The sequence below is a fragment of the Capricornis sumatraensis genome, chromosome 16, assembly GCF_032405125.1.
Source record: "Capricornis sumatraensis isolate serow.1 chromosome 16, serow.2, whole genome shotgun sequence".
Classification (NCBI taxonomy): domain Eukaryota; kingdom Metazoa; phylum Chordata; class Mammalia; order Artiodactyla; family Bovidae; genus Capricornis; species Capricornis sumatraensis.
Genome location: NC_091084.1, coordinates 44,811,243 through 44,835,250, shown reverse-complemented (window position 1 = coordinate 44,835,250; position 24,008 = coordinate 44,811,243). Strand labels below are relative to the sequence as shown.

The 24,008-nt window shown below is 40.4% G+C and overlaps 1 protein-coding gene across 3 annotated transcripts in view; it reads left to right on the top strand.

Moving 5' to 3' along the window:
• The window catches only part of SWAP70 (switching B cell complex subunit SWAP70), a 76,303-nt gene that overhangs the window by 37,467 nt on the left and 14,828 nt on the right, over positions 1–24,008 (top strand). The window contains exons 3-7 of one of the 3 annotated variants that reach the window (XM_068988358.1): positions 2,351–2,524; positions 14,304–14,531; positions 16,423–16,569; positions 17,678–17,786; positions 20,336–20,517. In XM_068988358.1, the coding sequence (XP_068844459.1) occupies positions 2,351–2,524; positions 14,304–14,531; positions 16,423–16,569; positions 17,678–17,786; positions 20,336–20,517 (840 nt within the window). The remainder of the gene's footprint in view (positions 1–2,350; positions 2,525–14,303; positions 14,532–16,422; positions 16,570–17,677; positions 17,787–20,335; positions 20,518–24,008) is intronic. The other 2 variants (XM_068988361.1, XM_068988360.1) reach the window with 2 other exon arrangements.

Sequence of the window (24,008 nt, the reverse complement as noted above, 5' to 3'; positions counted from 1 at the left end):
AAAGAAAAAAGAAGCAGCAGCTGTTACTTTCCCTTCGTGGGGTCATTTGTGTATGTTAGGGGCATGGGAAACGATGTCAGACCGAGACTGGGTGCCGAAGGCAGAGCACAGAGGATATCTTCTTCCTCTTGGGAAACTGGTTTGCCAACCACAGAGAGAAACTTCTTCCTGGAGCCAACTAGTGACTTCTTCCTTATGTTATACACACTTTGTTCATCTCTCTCTCTAAACAGAATTGCTTCGCTCATGTTGCCCTGTTACCCACTCTGCCTCCTCCCATTCTCCATACTGTCCCTGGCTTTAAAATGCAGGTTGTGTATGTTGCTCCCTCCCACTCCTCCAAGTACAGATAAATCCTAATTCTTAACCCTGAATTATATATATACGGCTCCTCATGATCTGGTCTTCACTCTGTCTCTAGCCTAGTCTTTCACCATGCCACGTACAGTGGGCATTTTTTTTTCCTGACTGTCCAGCATCCGAATTCTTTTCTTGTGTCTGGAAGGAGGACAGGACCTGTCTCATCTCACATATTGAGAAGTTTAGATACTCATTTTCCCTATTTCCTGGCAGCTTGGGCATAGAAATGTGACGCAGTGTGACTCTGAACCTGCAGTGAGTGACCTCGAGGATCAAGGACTGGATCAGTGGCAACAGCGGTGGCCTCATGTTGTACTGACCGCGGTGTCTCCACCTGCTGCCACCACAAGTAGTTCCACCTGCAGTTCTGACTGCCTAGCCTGTTAATGGCTTAGTTTCAGAGTCTAGATTTTTTGGCCTTTGTGTTAGATCTTTGAGGCTACCCATTGCTTTTCCAATACATTCCTTATCTGTTTAAAGGAACTCAGGATAGTTTCTGTGATTTGCACTTATGAACAGCCTGACTTATACCACCCTCAGTACCAAGTAGCCCATTCACATTAATCTTCTGCAGTTCTTCCAAACTGACCATGGTTGTTTCCACCTCTGGGCTTTCTCACGTTCTGTTCTACCTGTAACAGTCTTTACCCCGTTTTCAAACTGTTTGACTCTTGATGGTTCTTTGGGACTCAGCTCTGTCACCTTTTCTGGAAATCTTTCCCCAGTTCTTTAGATTGGGTTGTTAGCTCCTCAGTGTTCCCACAGAAGCCTCTGTTTACATCTGTGTAATACTTACCACACTATATTGTAATTGTCTTGACATTCCTTGGAGACAAGGACTAGCAGTATTAAGTTGGCCAAAAAGTTCATTAGGATTTTTCTTCAAGCTCTTACAGGAAAACTCAAACAAACATTTTGTCCAACCCAGTGTATTCAGTATCTCTGTGATGCCCTGGCAGATAATGAGTGCTGTCTAAATTTTATTGGTTGAATGAGTAAAAACTGTTGAATCATACACTGTGTTATGTTAAGATTTGTCTGTTTCATAATAAACTGTGACTGTTCTAAGAGCGGGGACCAAGTTATTCTTCATCTTTATATCCCTAATTTTTAAAAAACTGTTTGCATATTTCTTTATTTGGCTGTGCTGGATCTTTAGTTGCGACATATGGGGTGTAATTCCCTAGCTAGCGATCAAACCCAAGCCCGTTGCATTGGGAGCACAGAGTCTTAGCCACTCGACCACTAGAATAGTTCCTTTATATCCTTATGTAGCTTAGTAGGCGGCTTATTTGTGCATGTGTACCAAGACGCTTAAGTCATGTCCACTTCTTTTCAATCCCATGGACTGTAGCCCGCTGTAGTTCCTCTGTCCATGGAATTCTCCAAGCAAGAGTACTGGAGTGGGTTACCATTCCCTTTTCCAGGGGAGCTTCCTGACCTGGAGACCGAACCCAGGTCTCCTGCATTACAGGCAGATTCTTTACCATCTGAACCACCAGGGAAGCGTATCAGTAGACCCTGAGGGAATGTTGAATGCATGATTGAATGACCGAGTGGCAGAGCTGTCTTTTTAGAATTTCAGTTAAATAGTTTTTCCCAAGAGAAAGTATCTTCTTTGACCATATAGGTAAAAATGATATCTGCATGTGGCTCATATTGAATAACTGACATTCTCAACTCCTACACCAAGATTGGTAGTCTGTTTAGAAGATAATATTTATACATGAAAAAATTACTTGACAAGCTAGTATTTCATGTGCCAAGTGAGTCATATGAGCAGGTGTTACTTCAGTGTCAGGCTCAATATAACATTCTTAATTGAACCTTTGAAAGTGTGCTACCTAAGCAACTACTTAGGAAATGGGTATTGGTTAACTGGACTGATTAAAGTGGAAGCCTGTAGTAGGCTTTGTCTTTCTGTTTTACTTGGTTTACATGCTACTTATTTTGGACTGATCCATTGGAATTTTTCCTCATTTCTTTTTAGGTCCAAGACAACTTTGACAAGATTGAGTTCAATAGGATGTGTTGGACCCTCTGTGTCAAAAAAAATCTCACCAAGAATCCCCTGTTCATTACGGAAGAAGATGCATTTAAAATATGGGTTATTTTCAACTTTTTATCTGAGGACAAGTACCCACTAATTATTGTGCCAGAAGAGGTAAGGTGTGGCTCTGGGAAGTTTATGTGACTATCTTAGCATCTAATAGATCTAACTTGGAAGTATCTCTGTTAATTCAGTGCAGATATGGAAGGAGGTCCTGTGCTAGTGTTTTTGGATCAGAGGCAAAAAAGCATGGATCCAGAAAAGTCCCAGACTTAGTAATTTGAGGTCATGCAGTAACTCTGGATATTTACAGGCAGGGTGGGGCTCTTCCTCTTTAAGCTGTTCTAATTATAGACAAATCCATCCTCAGGTTCAAGGAGTCTTTTATTCAGTATAAGTCACAACATAATTTTCTGTCTACTTACTTGTTGGCAAACCATAAGAACTAGCTGAAGGATACTATATGAGAAACACATAAGATCCAGAATGTTATTCCCAGGGCTCATTTATGTGAGGAAATACTACTCCTGTGTCAAAGTCAAGGATGGAGACTTTTTTTAAACCATACTTTTACAAAGTAAATTAAAAAGGACCTTTGCTTGTTCTGTTGTGGATTATTTTCCCTGAGCTTCCAAAGGTCGGGAGAGGAGCAGGGAATGCAGGAGTAAGGCTCTGTGCTGTCTTATTGCCCTAAAAATGATACATATAAGATATGCTTATTACAGTCGTAAATTTAGAAAGACTAATAATATCAGATTAATCAACTGTAGTCTTCCCCTTAAAAAAAAGAGTCATCTGTAATCCTCTAACATTAGACAATGTTATTTAACCTCTTGAATTTCAATTTCCTCATCTATAAAATCGGAGAAGGCGATGACAACCCACTCCAGTACTCTTGCCTGGAAAATCCCATGGACAGAGGAGCCTGGTAGGCTGCAGTCCATGGGGTCGCAAAGAGTCGGACACAACTGAGTGACTTCATTTTCACTTTCATGCACTGGAGAAGGAAATGGCAACCCACTCCAGTGTTCTTGCCTGGAGAATCCCAGGGATGGCAGAGCCTGGTGGGCTGCCGTCTATGGGGTTGCACAGAGTCTGACACGACTGAAGCGACTTAGCAGCAGCAGCAGCATCTATAAAATAGAGCTCTTAAAAATGTTTATTCTAAGGGTTGTGAGGCTTCATATTTAAAGAACTTATTTCAGTAAGTGAAACAAATCAGAGAAAGATGGATACATATAATTTCATGCATAGGTGGAATATAAACAAACAAAATAATTAGCCAAACCAAAGAAAAACATGTAGATGCAGGGAAGAGAGTAGTGGTTATCAGAGGGGTCGTGGGGGTGGGGCTGGTAGGATGAATAGAGAGGGTCAACTGTACTGTGATGGATGGAAACTAAATTTCTGGTGGCGAGAACACTGTAGTGCATTTAGACGTAGAAATACAATGTTGTATATAAGAAACTTATGTAATGTTATAACCCAGTGTTACCTCAATTAAAAAATCTAAAATTAAAAAAATAATAATTGTGACTAGGGGAAAAACTAAAGAAAGGAGTTAGCTCTGCGCCTAGCATGTGATATGTATTCAGGAATTAGGTTGGCTCCTGTGACTAATGTTATTGCATATATTGTTGCGCACTAGTCTGCTTCTTTCTTTCCACAGTTTCAGCAGTGGAATTCTAAGTCCTAAAAAATGCATGCTTTCAGGGTATTAGATAAACGAGGTAGAACTGCCCCTTCAGAAAGGCTATACCAATTTATATACCCACCACTAGTGATCAAGTGTGCCCATTATTATCCACTCTGCCAGCATGGAGTCCCGTCTGTGGTTGATTTCTGTGATTCATGTTCATGTTAGGAAAATCTGTTTAAAAGTTTACACTGCAATATTTTTTTCAAATCAGCAAGTATTTATTGACTGGCAACAATAAATGAGGCAATAAGAGGAATCTGAAGTGAAAAAGATGACTTCCTGCCTTCAAGAAATTTGCAGTCTGCTCAAGGAAAAGAAAGTCAAGTGTAATTCAAAGCAAAATAGACAACCTGTTATAAGGGAGAACAAATACCATGTAAATACAGGGAAGGGAAAGATTTATTCCAGTTTGGGAGAAGTCAGGGATCAGGGAAGTCTTTTTAAGAGAGGCAATAGAATGTAGTGGTTAAAAGCAGCATTTTAAACTTTTTCAGTGAAGGCCAGACAGAAAATATTTGAGACTTTGTGGGCTTGCTGGCTGTACTGTCTGTGCTGTAGCTACTCAGCTCTGCTGTTAATAGCATGAAAGCAGCCACAAGACTGTATGTTGCTTCAATAAAACTTTTATTTTTGGATGTTGAAATTTGAATTTCATATAATTTTCATGGACCATGAAGTATTATTATACTTTTGATTCCCCCCTCCCCCACCCCAACCACTTAAAAATGTGAAAACTGTTCTTAGAGCAAGGGTGTATAAAAGCAGGCTGAGAGTCAGATTTGGCTGGTAGGGTAGATTTGACTCATGGGCTGTAATTTGGTGTTCCCTGGTTAAGAGCAGAAACCTGGAGTCAGATGTCTTGGATTTGAATTCTAGCTTCATCACTGCTTACTAGCTGTGTGTCCTTGGGCAATTTATTTAATTTTTGCTACAGTTTCCAGCACTGTAAACTAAGACTAATGCTACTATCTACCTCCTGCTGTTTTTGTGATGATGAAATGAGAAGAATGCCTGGCTCTTAGGAAGTGCTCATTAAGTGTTAGCTGTTATATTTAGGGGGGAAATAGCGCTTATGCTGGGTCTTAAAAGATGGAAGGGTTTTGACTAATGGAAAAAGCAAAGGAGAATACTTCTGGATGGAAGGGACAGAGGGCAAAGTCATGTGAGGCAGGAAAGCAAAGGAAGAGCATGTCTGAGATGAGTGAGGTATGTCACTTGGCTGAATTGCCAGTCTTCGAAGCAGCTGGACCTACTGATTTAAGCCAGAAAGGTAATTTTGAAAATGTTGGGTAGCTTATAGAATGGCTATTATGGCTGAAAACCAGGTGTGGAGGCTGTGCAGTGAGGAACCACAGGGAAACTGTATTGTGCTGTGGAATATTTCTGGCCCTGCACGCTGCTGCCCAGGAACTCAGATCTTCCTGCAGCTGTTCTTGCTACCACGGAGAGCTTTCTATGCCTACTTCCCAGTCACAGGGCATGATGCATCTGATTGTTAGGATCTAGGTCAGGTGTCATGAACTAGCTGCAGAGAAGGCTTGGAAAGGGTCCATTTGTGTTTAGCTTCCACACTGGGAATTCCCCAGCATAAGGGGGTTAGCATGGATTTCATCGATGTGCTTGCTAGCTTCTCCCACTCTAGACTGGTCTGTTTACCTAGTTATTCTTTCGGTCATGGTCAAGATCAGACTCTGGGGTCAGTCACTTCAGTGCCCAGCCTACTGGGTTTTCCCAAAGAGTGAGAGTTCTGAGATTTGGAATTTCAGTACGCCCTGCTGCTGCTACTGCTGCTAAGTCGCTTCAGTCATGTCTGACTCTGTGCGACCTCATAGACGGCAGCCCCCAGGTTCCCCCATCCTTGGGATTCTCCATTTGTGACCCTGGAGAACAAAAGTACCTGAAACATGTCATTTTGAAGACTACTCATTTAGGGTTTACTTTGAACTTTCCTCACTAATAAGGTTAATAATGAAATGATACTCCCAACAACAATTATTGCCACTAAGCCCCTGTAGAGATAAAAGTAGATCAGTGATAAGAGCTTTTATGCATTATTTTTAGTTCATAGAATGAATGAATGACTGATTCATGCCCAGAGCTTAATTATGTGAGGGTTTGGTGGCTGTCACTCTGATCTTTTGTGTGCCTTCACTAGTTTTCATGGTCAGAACGAGGCAGGCCTGCTATATGTAAGCCACGTTTTGCTGGCTTCTGTCAGGGAGCTGATAGAAAGAGTTATTTTAAAAAATTAATAGCTTCCTTTCCCTATAAAACCAGACCACCTTACTTGCCTCCTAAGAAGTCTGTATGCAGGTCAAGAAGCAATGGTTAGAATGGGACATGGAACGAAAAGACTGGTTCAAAATTGGTAAAGGAGGTACGTTAAGGCTGTATGTTGTCACCCTTCTCATTTAACTTATATGTACAGTGTGTCGTGCAAAATGATGGGCTGAATGAATCACAAGCTAGAATCAAGATTGCAGGGAGAAATATCAATAACCTCAGATACGCAGACACCACCTCCCTTATGGCAGAAAGCAAAGAGGAACTAAAGAGCCTGTTGATGAAAGTGAAAGAGGAGAGTGAAAAAGCTGGATTAAAACTCAACATTCAGAAAACTATGATCATGGCATCCAGTCCTATCACTTCATGGCAAATCAATAAGGAAACAATGGAAACAGTGACAGACTTTATTTTCTTAGGCTCCAAAATACTGCAGATGGTGACTGCAGCCATGAAATTAAAAGATGCTTGCTCCTTGGAAGAAAAGATATGACCAACCTAGACAGCATATTAAACAGCAGAGACATTCATTAGTTTGGCAACAAAGGTCTACCTAGTCAAAGCTATGGTTTTTCCAGTGGTCATGTAAGGATGTGAGAGCTGGACCATAAAGCTGAGTGCCAAAGAACTGATGCTTTTGACTGTGGTGTTGGAGAAGACTCTCGAGAGTCCCTTGGACAACAGGGAAATACAACCAGTCCATCCTAAAGGAAATCAGTCCTGAATATTCATTGGAAAGACTGATGCTGAAGCTGAAGCTCCAGTACTTTGGCCAACTGATGTGAGGAACTGACTTGTTGGATTAAGACCCTGGTGCTGGGAAAGATTGAAGGCAGGAGGAGAAAGGGATGACAGAAGATAAAATGGTTGGATGGTATCACCAACTCAATGGACATGAGTTTGATCCAGTTGGTGATGGACAGGAAAGCCTGGCGTGCTGTACTCCATGGGGTCACAAAGAGTTGGATACGACTGAGTGACTGAACTGAATTTTCCCTATAAATAGCATCTTTCCCCTGGTAGCTCAGATAGTAAAGAATCTGCCTGCAATGCAGGAGACCTGGGTTTGATCCCTGCATTGGGAAGATCCCCCGAAGAAATGAATGGCAACCCACTCCAGTATTCTTGCCTGGAGAATTCCGTGGATAAAGGAGCCTGGTGGGCTATAGTCCATGGGCTCACAGAGAGTTGGACATGACAAAGCGACTAACACTTTCACTTTCCCTATGCAATATCTGTTAATTACAGAAACGTGAGATTCTTATTCTACTTATTTCTACAAATAAGCATAAAGAACTTTCTTTCTATAGTTCTGTAGTTCTGCCACTGAAAGAGAACCAAGGTTAGCATTTGGAGATACTTCTTTTTATATTTTTTCTATTCATGACTTTTAAAAAAAAGACAGTGTGATTGTACAATATATACAATTTTCCCTGCTCTTTTTTTTCAGTTAACATGCTGTAAACATGTCATTGAAAATTAATAAATATAATTTTAATAACTGTAAAAAGGGAGGGATTAGGTGCTGCACAGTAAAAATGAATGACACACGTCCTTTTTAACTGGAGCATGATGGCTGTGCAGGGACAGACAACTTTCAGGTCTGGGCAGCTGGGAGGAAATATAGTGTAGTTGTTTAAAGCGTGGTCTTTCAGATCAGACTGCTCAATTTAAATCCCTGCTTGACCAACTTTTGGCTCTGTGACTGAACAGCTTACTTAGTCTCCTGGTTTGGGTTTCCCCATCTGGAAAATGGGGGTCATTGCTTCCTTCACTGGGCACTTGCGAGGACTGACATAGTGGGTGTATGTGAAGCATTGGTGATGAACTATTTGGGGTGTGATGTATGGTGACAGTTTGGTACAGTTGGCATTGTGAGTGGATCATCCTCGTGGAACTGCCTTGTTTCAACTGGAAGAGTACGTTCAGAGCTGGGAGAGGCCAGGGCTGGGGACAGAGACAGGGAAGCCGTGGGAGTCGGTTAGGTCAGGAAGAAAGAGACGGTGGTGGGAGAAGCGAGGGCCAAGGACGGAACCACGGGTCCATTTCTGTAGCCGGGGGAGGAAGTAGATTTGGTAAAGGAAGTTTAACAGTCTGTCAGGTAGGAGAACTGGGAGAGTGTTGAGTCATGGGTGCCAAAGGAAAAAAAAAGTTCTAAGAAGCAGAAAAGTAGTTCCTAGCATTAGGTGCTATAGAAAAATTAGAGGGTGATGAATGAGAAGTTGTCCTTGGATTTAACAATTAGGTTGTCATTGGTAAGCAAGGAGAAAGCAAGTTCATTCTAGTGGTGGAAATAGTTTCTCAGTGTTTAATAATAATAATGTAATTGTGTACATATGTTAAAGGGGAAATTAAAACATGTTATGGAATTTTTGTCCATGAAAATTATCTTGCTTAGTACAGAAACATAGAAGGAAATAGAATGTTGATAGATGTAGATGTGCCAATGGTATTTTTAAACCTAGCTGCTGCTTAGAAGAATTATGCTAATAAAATCTCCATTATTGTCTTTTAAGACATTTTATAGTTTCACTCTGCATTTTCTTTGACACTGGAGATGTAGTGGGTCTCTTACCCATGATCTTTTGATGCTTTCCATCACAAAAATATATATGGTGGACTTGAAAGTGACCTTAGAATTAGAAATTACTTTGTAGGGAGATTTACCGTATTACTTGAAGCAGCTCTGACTTGATGTGGGGGACTTGTCTTTGGCTTTAAGTCATCATTGAGTCATAGGCTGTGGAGGGAGCCCGTCAGCACCAGCTTCCTGACTGCCCTGCCTAAGACACTCAAAAGATTTCTGCTTTAGGTGTCCTGAAAAACTGGGACTCACAGAAGACTTGAGGTGGGCCATGAGTTTTATTTTTCTGCACCCAGAGCCCAGCCAAGATTCCACAGCTTGCTTGTTTTCCTCTTTGCCGGCTGACGAGAGTGTCTTGCTCCTCTTCTAAACAAGTTAATCTCATTTGAGAAGGGAACCCCAGGCAGCATACCCTGTCATGTCACTGTTTGGACTTACTCTCTTGTTCTGATGTCCTTAGCTCCCTCAGCCTTCTTCTGATTAGAAGTAGAATTAGAGTTAGTTCTACAGATTATTCCTCTGTGGCCAGGAGTACTTGTGTGGGGAAAGAAAGGATCATTAAAACAGATCTATGTGAAATAGCTTTGTCTAACTGCTGAACCAGCTTCCTAAGGTTTAAAATATGGTCTTGTGTTTAGTAAGCTCATAGCACATCTCCTGGCCTTTGCTCAAGCAATGCAAATTCAAGGTTGCACGTTTTATGAAAAACAGTGGAGTTATTTCTTAAGGTTCCATTCTCTGTTAGATTTTGCTTCCTTCCTAAGTACTTCTTAAAGTACTTTTATGGTTCAGTTCAGTTCAATCGCTCAGTCGTGTCCGACTCTTTGCGACCCCATGTACTAAGTATTAAAAAAACTGTATTTGGAACTAGTTTTAGGCTTACAGATTTTAATAAAATTAAGTGTGGAAACATATACATTTAAAATAAAATTGAAGTATAATGTCTTAATTTGTCACATATGAGTTTGATTTGTAATATTACCAGTTGATTTTATGCTTTATAAATTTAGAGTAATCTTTATGTTTCCAGTAGTAAGTCATTTATCATAATGATCATTTGCATTTTAAGTCCAAAATGTGTTTTTTTTTACATTTTTTAAAATTTTATTTTATTTATTTTTAAATTTTTATTTTTACTTTATTTTACTTTATAATACTGTATTGGTTTTGCCATACATTGACATGAATCCACCACGGGTAATGTTTTTAAGTGAGATTTTATTCTCCACCTTTGATTAATACTGTATTAGACATAAGTAACAGTGGTAGTTATATGACTAACATAAGTGGTATAGATAAATTTGCTTTTGATTCAGTTTCCTATCACCCAGAAAGTAGTATCAAGAACACTGAATAAATAAGTGACTTACATCACGAAAGTCCAGAACTAGCGTGTCCCCATTTGAGATGGTTCCAAAAGTTTTGTTGAATGGTTTTCCTGGAAATGTGTGTGTGTGAAGTATAGTTTTTACATTAGTATTAATTTCCCACTGAGCCAAGAACAAAACAGGATGTGTCTGTTGCTAATTTGGAAGAATTGCCTTCATGCAGTTAAATCTCTAACCTGAAAGAGTTTTAAGAGATCCTCAGTGAAATAAAATCTGAATTAAGTCCATAAAGACCCTCTTTAATGATTACAGGGAAAGAACTTTTAACAAAGAAATTTCAGAGCCAGAGGCCTCAAAAATCACATGTAGCTTGAAAGTTTATTCTTTGTTATTTTTGGTGCAACTTGCCTTGGAAGGAGGAAGTAAGCTGCTTCCTGAAATTGAATGAGCTCTTAGAATTGGTGCAGGCCACTCAGACTAACCCAGCAACACGTGATTTATTCTTTAGTATGATCGAATAGTTGAGAATGGGAATGTTTGTCTCTCCTTGGGCCAGTATAATGAACTAAGAGGTTCTTAAGTTATTTGGTTGTGATAAGTATGTGATTGTGTTCAACAGGAAATGAATCTAGATTAGTTACCTGGCACAGGCACTGGGAATGCAGAGCAGAAACGGCCCTGATGAGACTCTGAAGGGCTGGGGAGGGCATGTTCAGAAAGGTTCAGGAGGAACCTGGAGAGCTGCCTCTAGAAGAGCTCAGTTTGCTGCAGACAGGAAACATTGTAAAAGACGTTCCAATACACTAGGGGAATTGAAGCTCCAGTATACAAGAGGAACTGAGGGGCACAGGGTCATTCCCAGCTGTTTCCTGACTTGTACTAATGGTCAGTCAGTTGCACTGTCTTGTCACACCCACTTTTTGTCATCCTGTCCGTACATGTGGCCACGCCCTTAGCCTCACTGCTAAAACTTCTAGGAGTGCCTCTACAGCTTTTATCCCAAGTTGTAATCAGGCAGCATGGGCCCTCTTTCTGCTGCCTTCGGGAGATTGAATTTCTGTGCATGAGAATGCCTCTGAGTTACTTTACTTTGGTCAATTGTTTATATAATTAAGTTTTTCTTTCTTGTGCCTTATTGCTGTACATTTTTTCCCCCTTCTCTTTTGTATCCTGTTCTCTCTGTCCCTCTTCTCTTTTTTCTTCTTGATTTCCTTTTTTCTCTTTTTCCACTTCCTGTCCCTGTTACTTCTTTTTAAAAGCCACGAACTTACCTGGTGGTCAGGTGGTTAAGAATTCCCCTGCCAGCGCAGGGGATATGGGTTCGATCCCTAGTCTGGCGAGATCACACATGCTGAAGGGAGCTAAGCCCGTGTGTCACAGCCTGCATGGCATAACTGCTGAAGGCCGTGTGCCCTGGAGCTTGTGCTCTGTAGCGCGAGGAGCCACCACAGTGAGAAGCCCTCCCACTGCAGCTGGAGAGTAGCTCCCGCTTGCTGCAAGTGGAGAAAGCCCGTGTGCGGCAGCAAAGACTCGGCACAGGCAAAAATAATTTTTTAAAAAACCAAGAAAATAATATCTGTTAAACTTAACAGCAGATACACAAGCTTAACAGGTACATCTCCAACAAGAGAAAGGAAAGACCTGAGTGTGTTTTTCTCCAGCGAGTAAACATTTGTTGAACACCCCACTGTATGCTAGATTTAGGGTATTAGGTAATCTGCATACTGGAGGAGCTTATAATATCTCATCAAACTACATCAATAGAGCTCTTGATATTTTTTGACCTTGTGATGTTTTGTGAGTGTGTATTTCTTTGCAAACATGTTTTTCCTATTGTTCACATTCTTTTCCTATTAAAGTATGTTATTTTACAAACAACATTATAACCAAGTTGGAATTGCAAAGAAGAGAAAGAAATTAGTTCATAATCCTATCTGTAACAAAATTGACTGTAATATTTTCCTCTAGTATTTGTCAGAATATTTACATAATCTTTATGCAATGGAAATCATAGGTAAATTTAATTTTGCATTCTTCCTCATTCTATGTTATTTCATGAATGCTTTCTTAAATATAATTTGAAATGGTGCAGTGCAGAAGGAAGTAGCATTGATTGAGTACCTGTTATGCCAGACGTTGTGCACAGTGTTCTATTTTTGTCCCATTTTATCCCCATGGGAATCCTATATGATGAATTTTATTATACCCATTTCTTTGATGAGAAAATTGAGGTTTAGCTTGGTTTATTTCCATTTCATTAACTGAGCTCTACTACATCTGTGTACGATGCTGAATTCTGGACATTCAAAGATGAGTGGGACATTGTCCCTCCTATAAGGAGTTCAAAAAATCAGCAAGGGGCAGCATTTGAAAATAGAGATACTTTCTGTACAGTATACCGAGTTCAAAAGAGGAACACCTGACCTGGGTCAGAGCTCTTTTACCAGAGCAGTGCTTTTCAGACTTTAACGTGCATAGGGAATTACCTGGGGTTCTTGTTAAAACGCAGATCCTGATTTGTGGGTCTTTGGTGGGATATGACTGAGTAGAGAAATGGAGAAAGGTAATCTCAACAGGACAGCATGGGGCAAGGCATAGAAGCATGAAAAAGTGTGTTACATGGGTACACTACTTATAATCTCTCGCAGGTGTTGGCTGACTACAGCTTACTGGCTGAATTCAGTGCGCAGCCTGTTTTTATATAGTCCCTGTGCTAAGAGAGTTTTTACATTTTTAAAGGGTTGTTAAAAAGGAAAACCCAAAACAAAGAAAAACATATAGCAGAGACGTATAAAGTCTTAAATATTAACTAGCTAGCCCTTTATAGAGCTTGTGTGGGATCAGTGTTGATGGTGGTGGTGGTGGGGTGTAAAATCTGCAGTGAGGCATGGTGGAGAAAATGTTAGAGACAGTATCCAGGGGGTGAGTGACCACAGGGGGACACAGAGGAGCTTGCCTTTATCTTTGAGGTGATAGGGAGCCAGGCAGAGTTTAAAGAGGGGAAATGAAAACAGTAGGATTTTGTCACTGATCTTGATGTGAAGGAGTGGGGCATGGTTTGTCATCCTGGCATGGGTGAATGGTGTTGTTCACAACTGAAATCCGTAATTGGAGGAGAAGCCATTTGAAAGGTAGAGGTGATTCATTCATATTTGGATATGTTGAGTTTGAGAGAGCACTGTAGGGTACCCAGGCTTTCCAGAAGATAAGAGACGTCAGTTCTAATTCAGTATTACTGCCTCACAGTGTTTTTTTTTTTGAACTGTTACTATTTCATTTACATTTTTAAAGCACTTTCATGTCATGTGCACATCCATTCGTTGTGTGCTCATTCATCAGAAAAAAACGGCTATGGGACAGCAGGTGTCTTGTGATCCCTTTCATGCCAATGCTGTGTGTGTATAGAGCTGTTTGGAGGGATGAGCGCAGTATTTTCTACTATTTTTCTATACAAAGCTATGTGTTTCAGAATTTAATAAACTTTTCTGGCCCAGTCTAGGAGTTCAGCATCGTTTACAACACTGTCAGAATTCTAATGAGAAGCGGCAGCATTAATTTCAAATAATTGGCTTATGTGGAAAATTTATAAATTGGTAACTAACTTGTACATACTTTGAGATGATTATTTAGTGCTTGCTTATTGGTTCAGCAAAATTAGTATTCTCATGTATTGAAATCCAACAGAGTAAACAGATCACATCAGTTTATGTATGATAGTGTCTGGATGCGGTTTGCTTTTGTTCTTTATACAAATACGCTGTTAACGGTTCCAGTTTTTTATTACTTTATTCTAAGTTAGCATAGACTCAGTGGCATTTTATCCATACCCTTCTCCTTGATGGTGTCAAGATTCTTTAAAGATACACTTGGAAGTATAAAAGAGTATTTCCTAAATTGACCTTTTAATTTATTATTTAGTGTAATAACATAGATACATACTTAAGTTTAAAAGTTTTTTTTTTTTGCTATGCAATAACGCTTTTAAAATTCTTATTCTAGATTGAATACCTGCTTAAGAAACTTACAGAAGCTATGGGAGTAAGTTGGCAACAAGAACAATTTGAAAATTATAAAATCAACTTTGATGACAGTAAAGATGGCCTTTCTGTGTGGGAACTGATTGAGCTTGTTGGAAATGGACAGTTCAGCAAAGGCATGGACCGACAGACTGTGTCCATGGCGATTAACGAGGTCTTCAGTGAGCTAATATTAGATGTGCTGAAACAGGTGAGCATCCTGTGACACTGCTTCTCCTCGCCTGTAGAATTTGACGTTTGCAATAAAACATTTTTATCATAAAGATGAGCCTAAGTCACTTATACTTTTATGCTAATTTAGAACAGGAATAAAATTTCTTATTTTCTCAGTCTTGTGTTAGGCGTACATTGTAAATAATCACAGTTAAACACTGGGAAGTTACTGTTTTGAAAGCGCTGTTTAAATGATCATGTTTCTGAACATGGTACTTTCGTGTCATGTGTACGTCTATACTCACTCATCTGAAAGGTGCCATGGCCCACTCTTCAGTGAAGAAAACGGGTTGTGGACCAGCAGGTGTCTTGTAATCCCTTTCATGCAGTGTGATATGTGTGTGTGGAGCTGTCTGGAGGGATGGGGCCAAAATGTTAGAAGTGATCACTGCTGGGTTGTGAGATTTCTATGAATTTTACTTTATTCTTTTTCTTTTCTTATTATTGGGCTTACTACTATAATGTTTATGTATGTTAACCTCTCTATAGGCTATGTATAATTTTTGTGAAATCAGAAAAATACCCTTCCTTTTGGGGAAAAGTGCCTTTATGTAATAAAGTTGTGTTTATCGTATTAGGTTATAAAGTTTGTATTCTCAGTACCTGCATAGCATCTGATAATATTTATGGTATACATAGTCTGTTTAATAAACTTAATGCTTAGTAAATGGAATTTATATATTTTGAATGGGTCTTTCAGATGTCTTACGTTATTATATTGAATAATAACTCTTACTGGTTGGTCCTTGTTTTGCTCTCTTAGGTAATGATGTTGTTTTTCTCTTTTCTTCAGATGTAGCCTATCAATAAACTTTAATTGAGGCTTAATTTGTGTAGGTTTTTGGTGCTGTAAGAGGTTAGGAAACATGGTCTCTGAAGAGGATTTCCAGGCCCATTAGGATGGCAGAATATAGAACTGCAGATGAATGGCAGTATGAGATAGCCTTGGTTTAAATGTCAAGAGCTAGCAAACTGAACGAGTAATGTGATTAGAACTTAATATAATGATCACATGATACAGCCAAAATATTATTATATATTTGATGATGTGTATAGTCTGCCACACGCTATCAGCACCTGTAGATTTACTGTGTAAAATGTTAGCTATTCTTGAACAATCCTAAAGTGTTTTGGCCTGTAGTAATGTGTAGTCTTGCTGAAATAAAATTTTGGATCACACATCTTTGAGGCTGACATACGGGAAGAAAATACAAGTATAGTAAGTGTGAGCCTAAAAGCTATACTTAGAAGGCAGGATCCTGACTACTGGTCCAGTTCATCTTCTGCTCCTTTGGAGCAGATTTCATCCTCCAGAATCCTGAGAGGTCAGGTAGAGAGGTACACTGGTACCAGAGAGTGATTGTCTGAGAAGGCATGCTTGGCCAGGTTTACTGACACATTTTAGCATTTTCAATAATGGGTCTAGATTTACTGAGCGGAGAAGGCACTGACGACCCACTCCAGTACTCTTGCCTGGAAACTCCCGTGGACAGAGGAGCCTGGTGGGCTGCAGTCCATGGGGTCAGTAAGAATTGGGCACGACTGAGAGACTTCACTTTCACTTTTCACTTTCATGCATTGGAGAAGGAAATGGCAACCCACTCTAGTGTTCTTGCCTGGAGAATCCCAGGGACGGGGGAGCCTGGTGGGCTGCCGTCTATGGGGTTGCACAGAGTCGGACACGACTGATGTGACTTAGCAGCAGCAGCAGATTTACTGAGAATCACAGTTAGGGTGTGTGTGTTAAAAGGAAGAGGTGTGTGTGGGGGGTCGGGGAAGAGGGGTGTGTGTGTGTGTGTTAAAAGGAAGAGATACCAGCTCTTATAAGGAAAAGCACCAGCATTTATATCAGATTTAATCTTACCTAGGGTTACATGATAAAGAAAGGCCATAGACGGAAAAACTGGACTGAACGCTGGTTTGTATTAAAACCCAACATAATTTCTTATTATGTGAGCGAGGATCTGAAAGATAAGAAAGGAGACATTCTCTTGGATGAGAACTGCTGTGTGGAGGTAAGAGTCAGTGGTTACTTCTTTCCAGTGCTGCCGCCTGCTGTTCAAGTAGTTCATCTTCCTTCTAGACTCTAGAGCTTTAAAAATAATCTTAAAATTCACATTTCTAAAATAATATACACATACAGTAACCATAGTTTCTGAACCAAAAAATTACAGATACCTGACAAATTTTTTTCTAATGTGAATTGATTTTCTGTCTTGTATTTGAGAATAATGTATAGGGATTAAATCTCATTTATTTGTATATTTAAGGAATCATTTCTTGAGTAAAATGGAGTCATAAATAAGAAAACAAAGCCAAAAAAAATCAGTAAGACAGTGTTTGAAATCATGAGTGTGTCTGAGAACCTGGGCCATTTTTGAGTGTAATAAATAAACCAAAAGAACATGTCTTTGAATAATTGGTATGACTTTTCAGAACACTTTATCACTGCCAATTCTGTAAATAGGTGAAATTCTCAAGAACATAATGTTTTGAATTTTTAATTTGTATCTGAATTATTACCGCATCTGTATTTGTTGAAGAACATTTAAAATACCTAAGATCTCATTCATAAATGATAATGTGTCTTGATGGATGAAGTGGTATGTATTAATATTAAGGGTGTGCAGTGCCCAGTAAGGGGTCTTCTTAGATTCAGTTAAACATGGAGACTCACAGGGTTATGATAGACTGTGCCAGTCTACTTATAAGGATGTAGGACAAGAACCACAGCTGGCTAGCAACAAAACCCTGGTGCAAGGAAGGGAGAGACGCATCGGCAGGGTGTGGGAATCACCGTGGGTGTCTATACCTATTGCAACAGTTCCATGGGTGTATTTTCCAGGATTCCTGTGAGAGATGTGTTCAGGTATAAGGTGCAATGCACAAGGGTTGCTGTGCTCACGAAAGGCCATATCATGGCCCATCAAGTGATGTTGGCTCTCCCAGTCTAGATGTCGTATGCTAATCGGGGGTGATTTTTACCACAAGTATTGTTGCCTAGAGGGCAGCATAAATAAATCAGCAACATTCATTTATAGGTGCTTCTTGTATAAGTAATTAACTTTGAATTTAAGTGCTTGAAAGTAAAATTTGAAAGACTAACTTTGCTTTCTGTCTTAGTCCTTGCCTGACAAAGATGGAAAGAAATGCCTTTTTCTCATAAAATGTTTCGATAAGACCTTTGAAATCAGTGCTTCAGATAAGAAGAAGAAACAAGAATGGATTCAGGGTAAGATAATTTTTATTACTTGTCATGATATAACTTGAGAGCACTTTCTGTTTTTCATTGAGAGTCCCTTAGACGGCAGGGAGATCAAACCAGTCAATCCTAAAGGAAATCAACCCTGAATATTCATTGGAAGGACTGGTGCTGAAGCTGAAGCTCCAATACTTTTGTGACTGATGCAAACAGCCAACTCATCGGAAAAGACCTTGATGCTGGGAAGGATTGAGGGCAGGAGGAGAAGGGGGCAACAGAGGAGGAGAAGGGGGCAACAGAGGATGAGATGGTTGGATGACATCACTGACTCAATAGACATGAGTTTGAGCAAGCTCTGGAATATAGTGAAGGACAGGGATACCTGGCATACCGCAGTGCATGGGATCTCAGAGTTGGACACAACTGAGCAACTGAACAGCAACAGAGATACTCGGCATTGTTCCCCATTGCCTGCAGTTATTTCTGTGTGAAGCACAATAGCTAAAAGAAAAACAGGCTGAGATGAGGTCCCAAAATGTTCATCAGTTTCATTTGCCTGATGAACTTGTGAGAAAAGTACAAACTGGACCTTTTTGGTTTTATTTATTTACTCTTAAACTATTTCAAGAATATGGAATTTCCCCCTTTAAGGACCGTGAAGAATTTTAAAGTGGCCATTTTGAGTATTTAGAAATATGTAAAACAAAAGAGGAATTGTGCAATAGGTTTTGAATACTGCAAGTAATTTTCAAGCTTTGTTACTTTCTCAGGAAATCACTAGTTTCAGATATCTCGAGAGCGGAAACTCCTGATTTAATAACTTTTAAACTAAAATATCACTCCAGCATTAGTAAAGATTAAAGTGAGATTTTCTCTTTAATCATGAAAGGGGATTCTCAAAGTTAATTCTTGAATCCAGGTAAAATTGTTTCTTGAATTTGTGATCATTTTGATGTAGCTTCAGAGTTTGAGGCAAGTGTACATGGGTCTGGATCCTCTCTTCTGGTCACTAGGAATTCCGGAGCAGCTTTCTTCTCTGGAATGGGGCTAATGATAGTACCTACTGCTCAGAGTTGTTGTGAGGGTTAATAATTAAGATAGTGAAGATATAGTTGCACATTTTTAAAATGCCACATTGTTGCAGGATTGTTTGTGATAGATTTATAAACAAATGTCCATTCATCGGGGCGTGGTTGAATAGATGATGGCACAGCCGCACACTGGAGGACTGATCAGTACTGCGCAGCGTGTGCTGATACGAAAAGCTCTCCAGGGGGAAGTAAGAAGACAGACTCAGGCTCTGAAGAGAGTGTTAGGCCACCACTGTGTCCGTGGAAGGTGGAAGATGTATATATATGTTTATTTGTATTTGCTTTTAAAGTACCTCGGGAAAGATGCACAGAAACAGTGGTGTTAGTTGGTAGTGGAGTGAAGAGCTCAGTGCTTGGGAATAGGAGTAGGAGGGAGATTTCATCTCTGTCCTTGCAGGCTTTTGAATTTGAACAGTGAAAGTACTGGCTATTTATTAATTTTTTATTTTATTTTTAATTGGAGGATAATTGCTTTACAATGTGCATTGGTTTCTTCTATACAACAATGTGAATCAGCTATAAGTATACATTCATCCCCTCCTTCTTGAGCCTCCTTCCCACCTCCACCTGCCCCGTACTAGCTATTTAGATAATGGAAACAATCAGGAAAGAAATCAGATTTCATACAAAAATTAGATAATGTGTGTAAAGAGTGTATGTGTGTGTATATATATACACATATATTTACATATAGCAAATATTCAGTACATGGTATTGGCTGTTATCACCTTGGGAAGGGAGTATATAGGGAGATGGTTTCATAAGGCATAGATGAGGGGCAGACTACCTACAGTTCAGTCGCTCAGTCGTGTCTGACTCTTTGCGACTCCATGGACTGCAGCACAGCAGGCCTTCCTGTCCATCACCAGCTCCTGGAGCTTGCTCAAACTCATGTCCATTGAGTTGGTGATGCCATGCAACCATCTCATCTTTGGTCATCCCCTTCTCCTCCTGCCTTCAGTCTTTCCCAGCATCAGGGTCTTTTCCAGTGAGTCAGTTCTTCGCATCAGGTGGTCAAAGTGTATTGGAGCTTCCACTTGAGCGTCAGTCCTTCCAATGAATGTTCAGGACTGATTTCCTTTAGGATGGACTACCTATGGCAGGTAGCAAATCAGATACCAGGAATTTTGAATCTCAGCCCTTGTAACGTCTTATTCTTATTTGGCCTTTTTGGGAAGTTAAGGAAGGGAGTTGCAAGTGTTGGGAGTTCCTCAAATGCATGTTGTGTTCCCAAATCAAGTCTATTTAAGCACAGATAGGCAGTTATGGGACTTTGGAGCTGGAAGGGACTCAAGAGATCATCTCTCTCTGGTTAGAGATGAGAAACCCATGCGTAAGTGGTTCTGTGACTGGCTCACAGTCACAACGCTGCTCGGTGGCAGGATCAGAATTGCCCTGGGTTTCTGATTTTCTTCCCACTATGCCATTCAGGTTAGGCTCACAGAGAATAAAAGGTATTTCCTGTCTTTTATCTCATGCCTTTCACAGCCATCCATTCTACCATCCATCTCCTGAAGCTGGGCAGCCCCCCACCACACAAAGAAGCCCGCCAGCGTCGGAAAGAACTGCGGAAGAAGCTGCTGGCAGAGCAGGAGGAGCTGGAGCGACAGATGAAGGAGCTCCAGGTAGCGAACGAAAACAAACAGCAGGAGCTGGAGGCCGTGAGGAAGGTGAGAGTGGACGCTGGGCTGGGGGTGGGCTCCTGTTTCTCTGTAGGAGCCTCCGTGACCTTGCTTACACGCTTCAGTTCTACTAGGACTAGGTGAACGTGACCGTAGGGAGATTATTTGGTGAACTGCGCTTCTAGAAAGTGTATCTAGATCATTGAGTGAGACACTGTTTTCCCAACCCTTGAGAGTATGAGGGTCTCAGGACAACAGGGATACTTCATTGACCAGAAAAGAACATTTGTAAGAACAGTGAGCACAGTTGAGTTCGTTCGGAGAAAGATGAGAAGTTTCTCCTGAGGATGTCAGGGTCACTTTCGGTGAATGGATAGGACCTGTTGCTTTTCTGGGTTTTCCCTCTTCACTCCCATCTTCACTCATGAGGATCTTGGAAGACGCTTAGTATTAGAACTGTGAATTTTACTTATTGTTTAGAGTCAAAGATACAGTCTGGACGCCACCACCACCCCCCCTTCTGCCCCCAGCTCCCTCTTCAGATGCCAGTCCCAAGTCCAGGTTGTTACCTGTGCTTCTGAGCAACTGGCCATAAGTCAGAGGTTCCCTCAACCCCTTCTCTTGCGCTGTGCTGTGCCTAGTCACTCAGTCATGTCTGATTCTTTGTGACCCCATGCTCTGTAGCCTGCCAGTCCCCACTGTCTGTGGGGATTCTCCAGGTAAGAATACTGCCGTGGGTTTCCATGCCTGCTTCCAGGGGATCTTCCTAACCCAGGAATCAAACCCAGGTCTCCTGCTTTGCAGGTGGATTCTTTACCAGCTGAGCTACCGGGGAAGTGCCCCCCGCCCCAACTTAGGTTTGATTAATTTGCTAGAACAGCTTACGTAACTCGAAGAAATGTTTTCCATACTAGTCACTTGTTTCTTATAAAAGACTGTAACTCAGGAATAGACAGACACACAGGGCAGCATGTGGGGAAAGAGCACGGAGCTTCCATGCCCTCGCTAGGCGTATCACTCTCCCCAAATCTTCGTATGTTTACTAACCTGGAATCTTTTTCAACCCTGTGCTTTTGGGTTGTTATGGAAGATTCATTACACAGGCATGATTGATTACATCATTGGATATTGGTGATTGACTCAACCCCCAGCCCCTCTCCCTTTCTCAGAGGTCAGACTGAAAGTTCCAACCCTCTAATCACATGGTAGGTTTCATTGGCAACCAGCCCCTGTCCATGTGTTCTCTTAAAGCCACTTTGTTATCACTCTCAGCACTTAGGAAATTCCAAGACTTTGGGGAGATCTGTGCCAGAAACTGGGATGAAGACCAAATATTATGTATTTCTTACTATAAATTGCAATACCATGGTATAGGTTTATGAGTTTTTACAGGTGCCTACATTCTTGAAACCATCACAGACAGAATTTAGAACAATGCCAGTGCCCCAGAGAATTCCCTCATGCTGCCCCTTGAGGGTAAGACTCTCTCCTTACCCCTGGCCCCTGGAAACCAGTGATCTGTTTTCTGTTCCTATATTCTTGTCTTTCCAAATTATCATATAAACAGAATCATAGAGTATGTACGTTTTCAGTATGTGGGTTTTTTCATTTAGCATCATGTATTTGAGATTCATCCATCTGGGACCCTTTTAAACTTGTCGACTTTTAACTCAACTTCCAGGAGCATGTAGGTCCCTGTTCTGTGCTACGTGAATGCGTACCCAGAGTTGGTCAGACCTCAGCTGACCTCGACCACCTTGCCACATCCTAGTTCTACCGAATCATTAAAGCAGCTGATTTGGGGTTTGATGGGTAAATATTGGAAAGCAGTTATTATGGATCCTTTAATAATTGTTAAATTTCTTTTCTTGTCAAAAAAGAAAATTCTCCAGTTTTTCACTGAAGCATTTTTAGAAAAATACTACTTAAATGAATATTTGAATCACCTGGAATGAGATTACATTTTGTGAGACTTGATACAAGGCCTCATTTAATTCAGAAGGAGGAATAAGAAATCGTGGTAGGTTGTTTTTTGTGTGTGTTTTCTTTTTGGCTGCACTGTGCAGCTTGTGGGATTTTAGTTCCTTGACCAAGAATTGAACCTGGGCCCTTGGCAGTGAGAGTGTGGGGTCCTAACCACTGGACTGCCAGGAAATTCCCTGGTATTTTTCTTTAATAAATTAACAGATTCCTTTAAAGTGTTACTCAAGTAATTTTATTAACAGACTTAATTTTTTAGAGATGTTTTAGGTTCACAGTGAAACTAAGAGGAAGGTGCACAGGTTTCGTACATACCTCCAGTGTCAATATATGCATGTCCTCCCCCAGAATCAACGTCCCCAACCAGAGTGGCACATTCATTTCAATTGATGAGCCTATACTGACACTCCTAGTCACCCAAAGTCCATAGTTTTATCTTAGGGTCCACTCTTGGTGGTGTATGTTCTGTGGGTTCAGACAAATGTATAACGACATATATCTACATTATAATACCATTCAGAGTATTTTTTCACTTACATTGCCTTAAAAATCCTTTGTGTTCCACCTACTTATCCCCCACCCCCAACCCCAGCACAAAATTTTTATTTCTACTTTTGTTTCTTTTAAAAAATATAATCATTTGTATAAGTAATAAAATCCTATGGTTCAAAAAATTTAAAATATAAAAAGAGATTCAGTGAAAAAATTTCCCCCTACTGTCTCTTCCCTCTGCTTGGTTCCTATGCCTTGCCTAAGACAACTGTTATTTTCATTTCCTATGTATCTTTCTAGATTCATGTAATGTATATTCTAGAGAATATGAATATATATTCTTATTTACCCATTTTAAAACACAAAAAGTACATACTTATGATTCTGCATCTAGTTTATATATATATATATTTTTTTTTTTTTCTGTGTCAGTGTAGTATAAAGAGCTTTCTCATTCTTTCTGATAGCTATAAAATATTCTATTATTTGACTATATTATTACTTGTTTAACCAGTTCCCCCTGTTGATGAACTTTTGGGTGGTTTTAGTCTTTTGTTTTAATAAGCAGTGCTGCAGGGAATTATTTTGTACTATATCATTTTATAAATGTTCATACATGTCTAAAGGGCTTCCCTGGAGGCTCAGACAGTAAAAAAACCCGCTTGCTATGCAGGAGACCTGGCTTCAATCTTTGGGTCAGAAAGATCTCCTGGAGAAAGGACTAGCTACCCACTCCAGTATTGCCTGGAGAATTCCATGGACAGAGGAGCCTGGCGAGCTATAGTCCATGGGGTTGCAAAGAGTCAGACACGACTGAGTGACTAACACTTACTTATGCATGTCTGATATGTCTGTAGAATGAATTCTTAGAGGTGGATTGCTGGATCAGAGTGTATATACATCTGTAATCATGACATACAGGCAGAAGGAACAGCCACCATGTCAAATACTGCCATTCACCGTGTCAGACAAAAAGGTGTTCTAGAATCTGCCAGTTAACTACTCCAGCCCAGAAATTTCACACTTCACTTCTGTTTAAATACAGTATTTTGGTCAGAACATGTCAC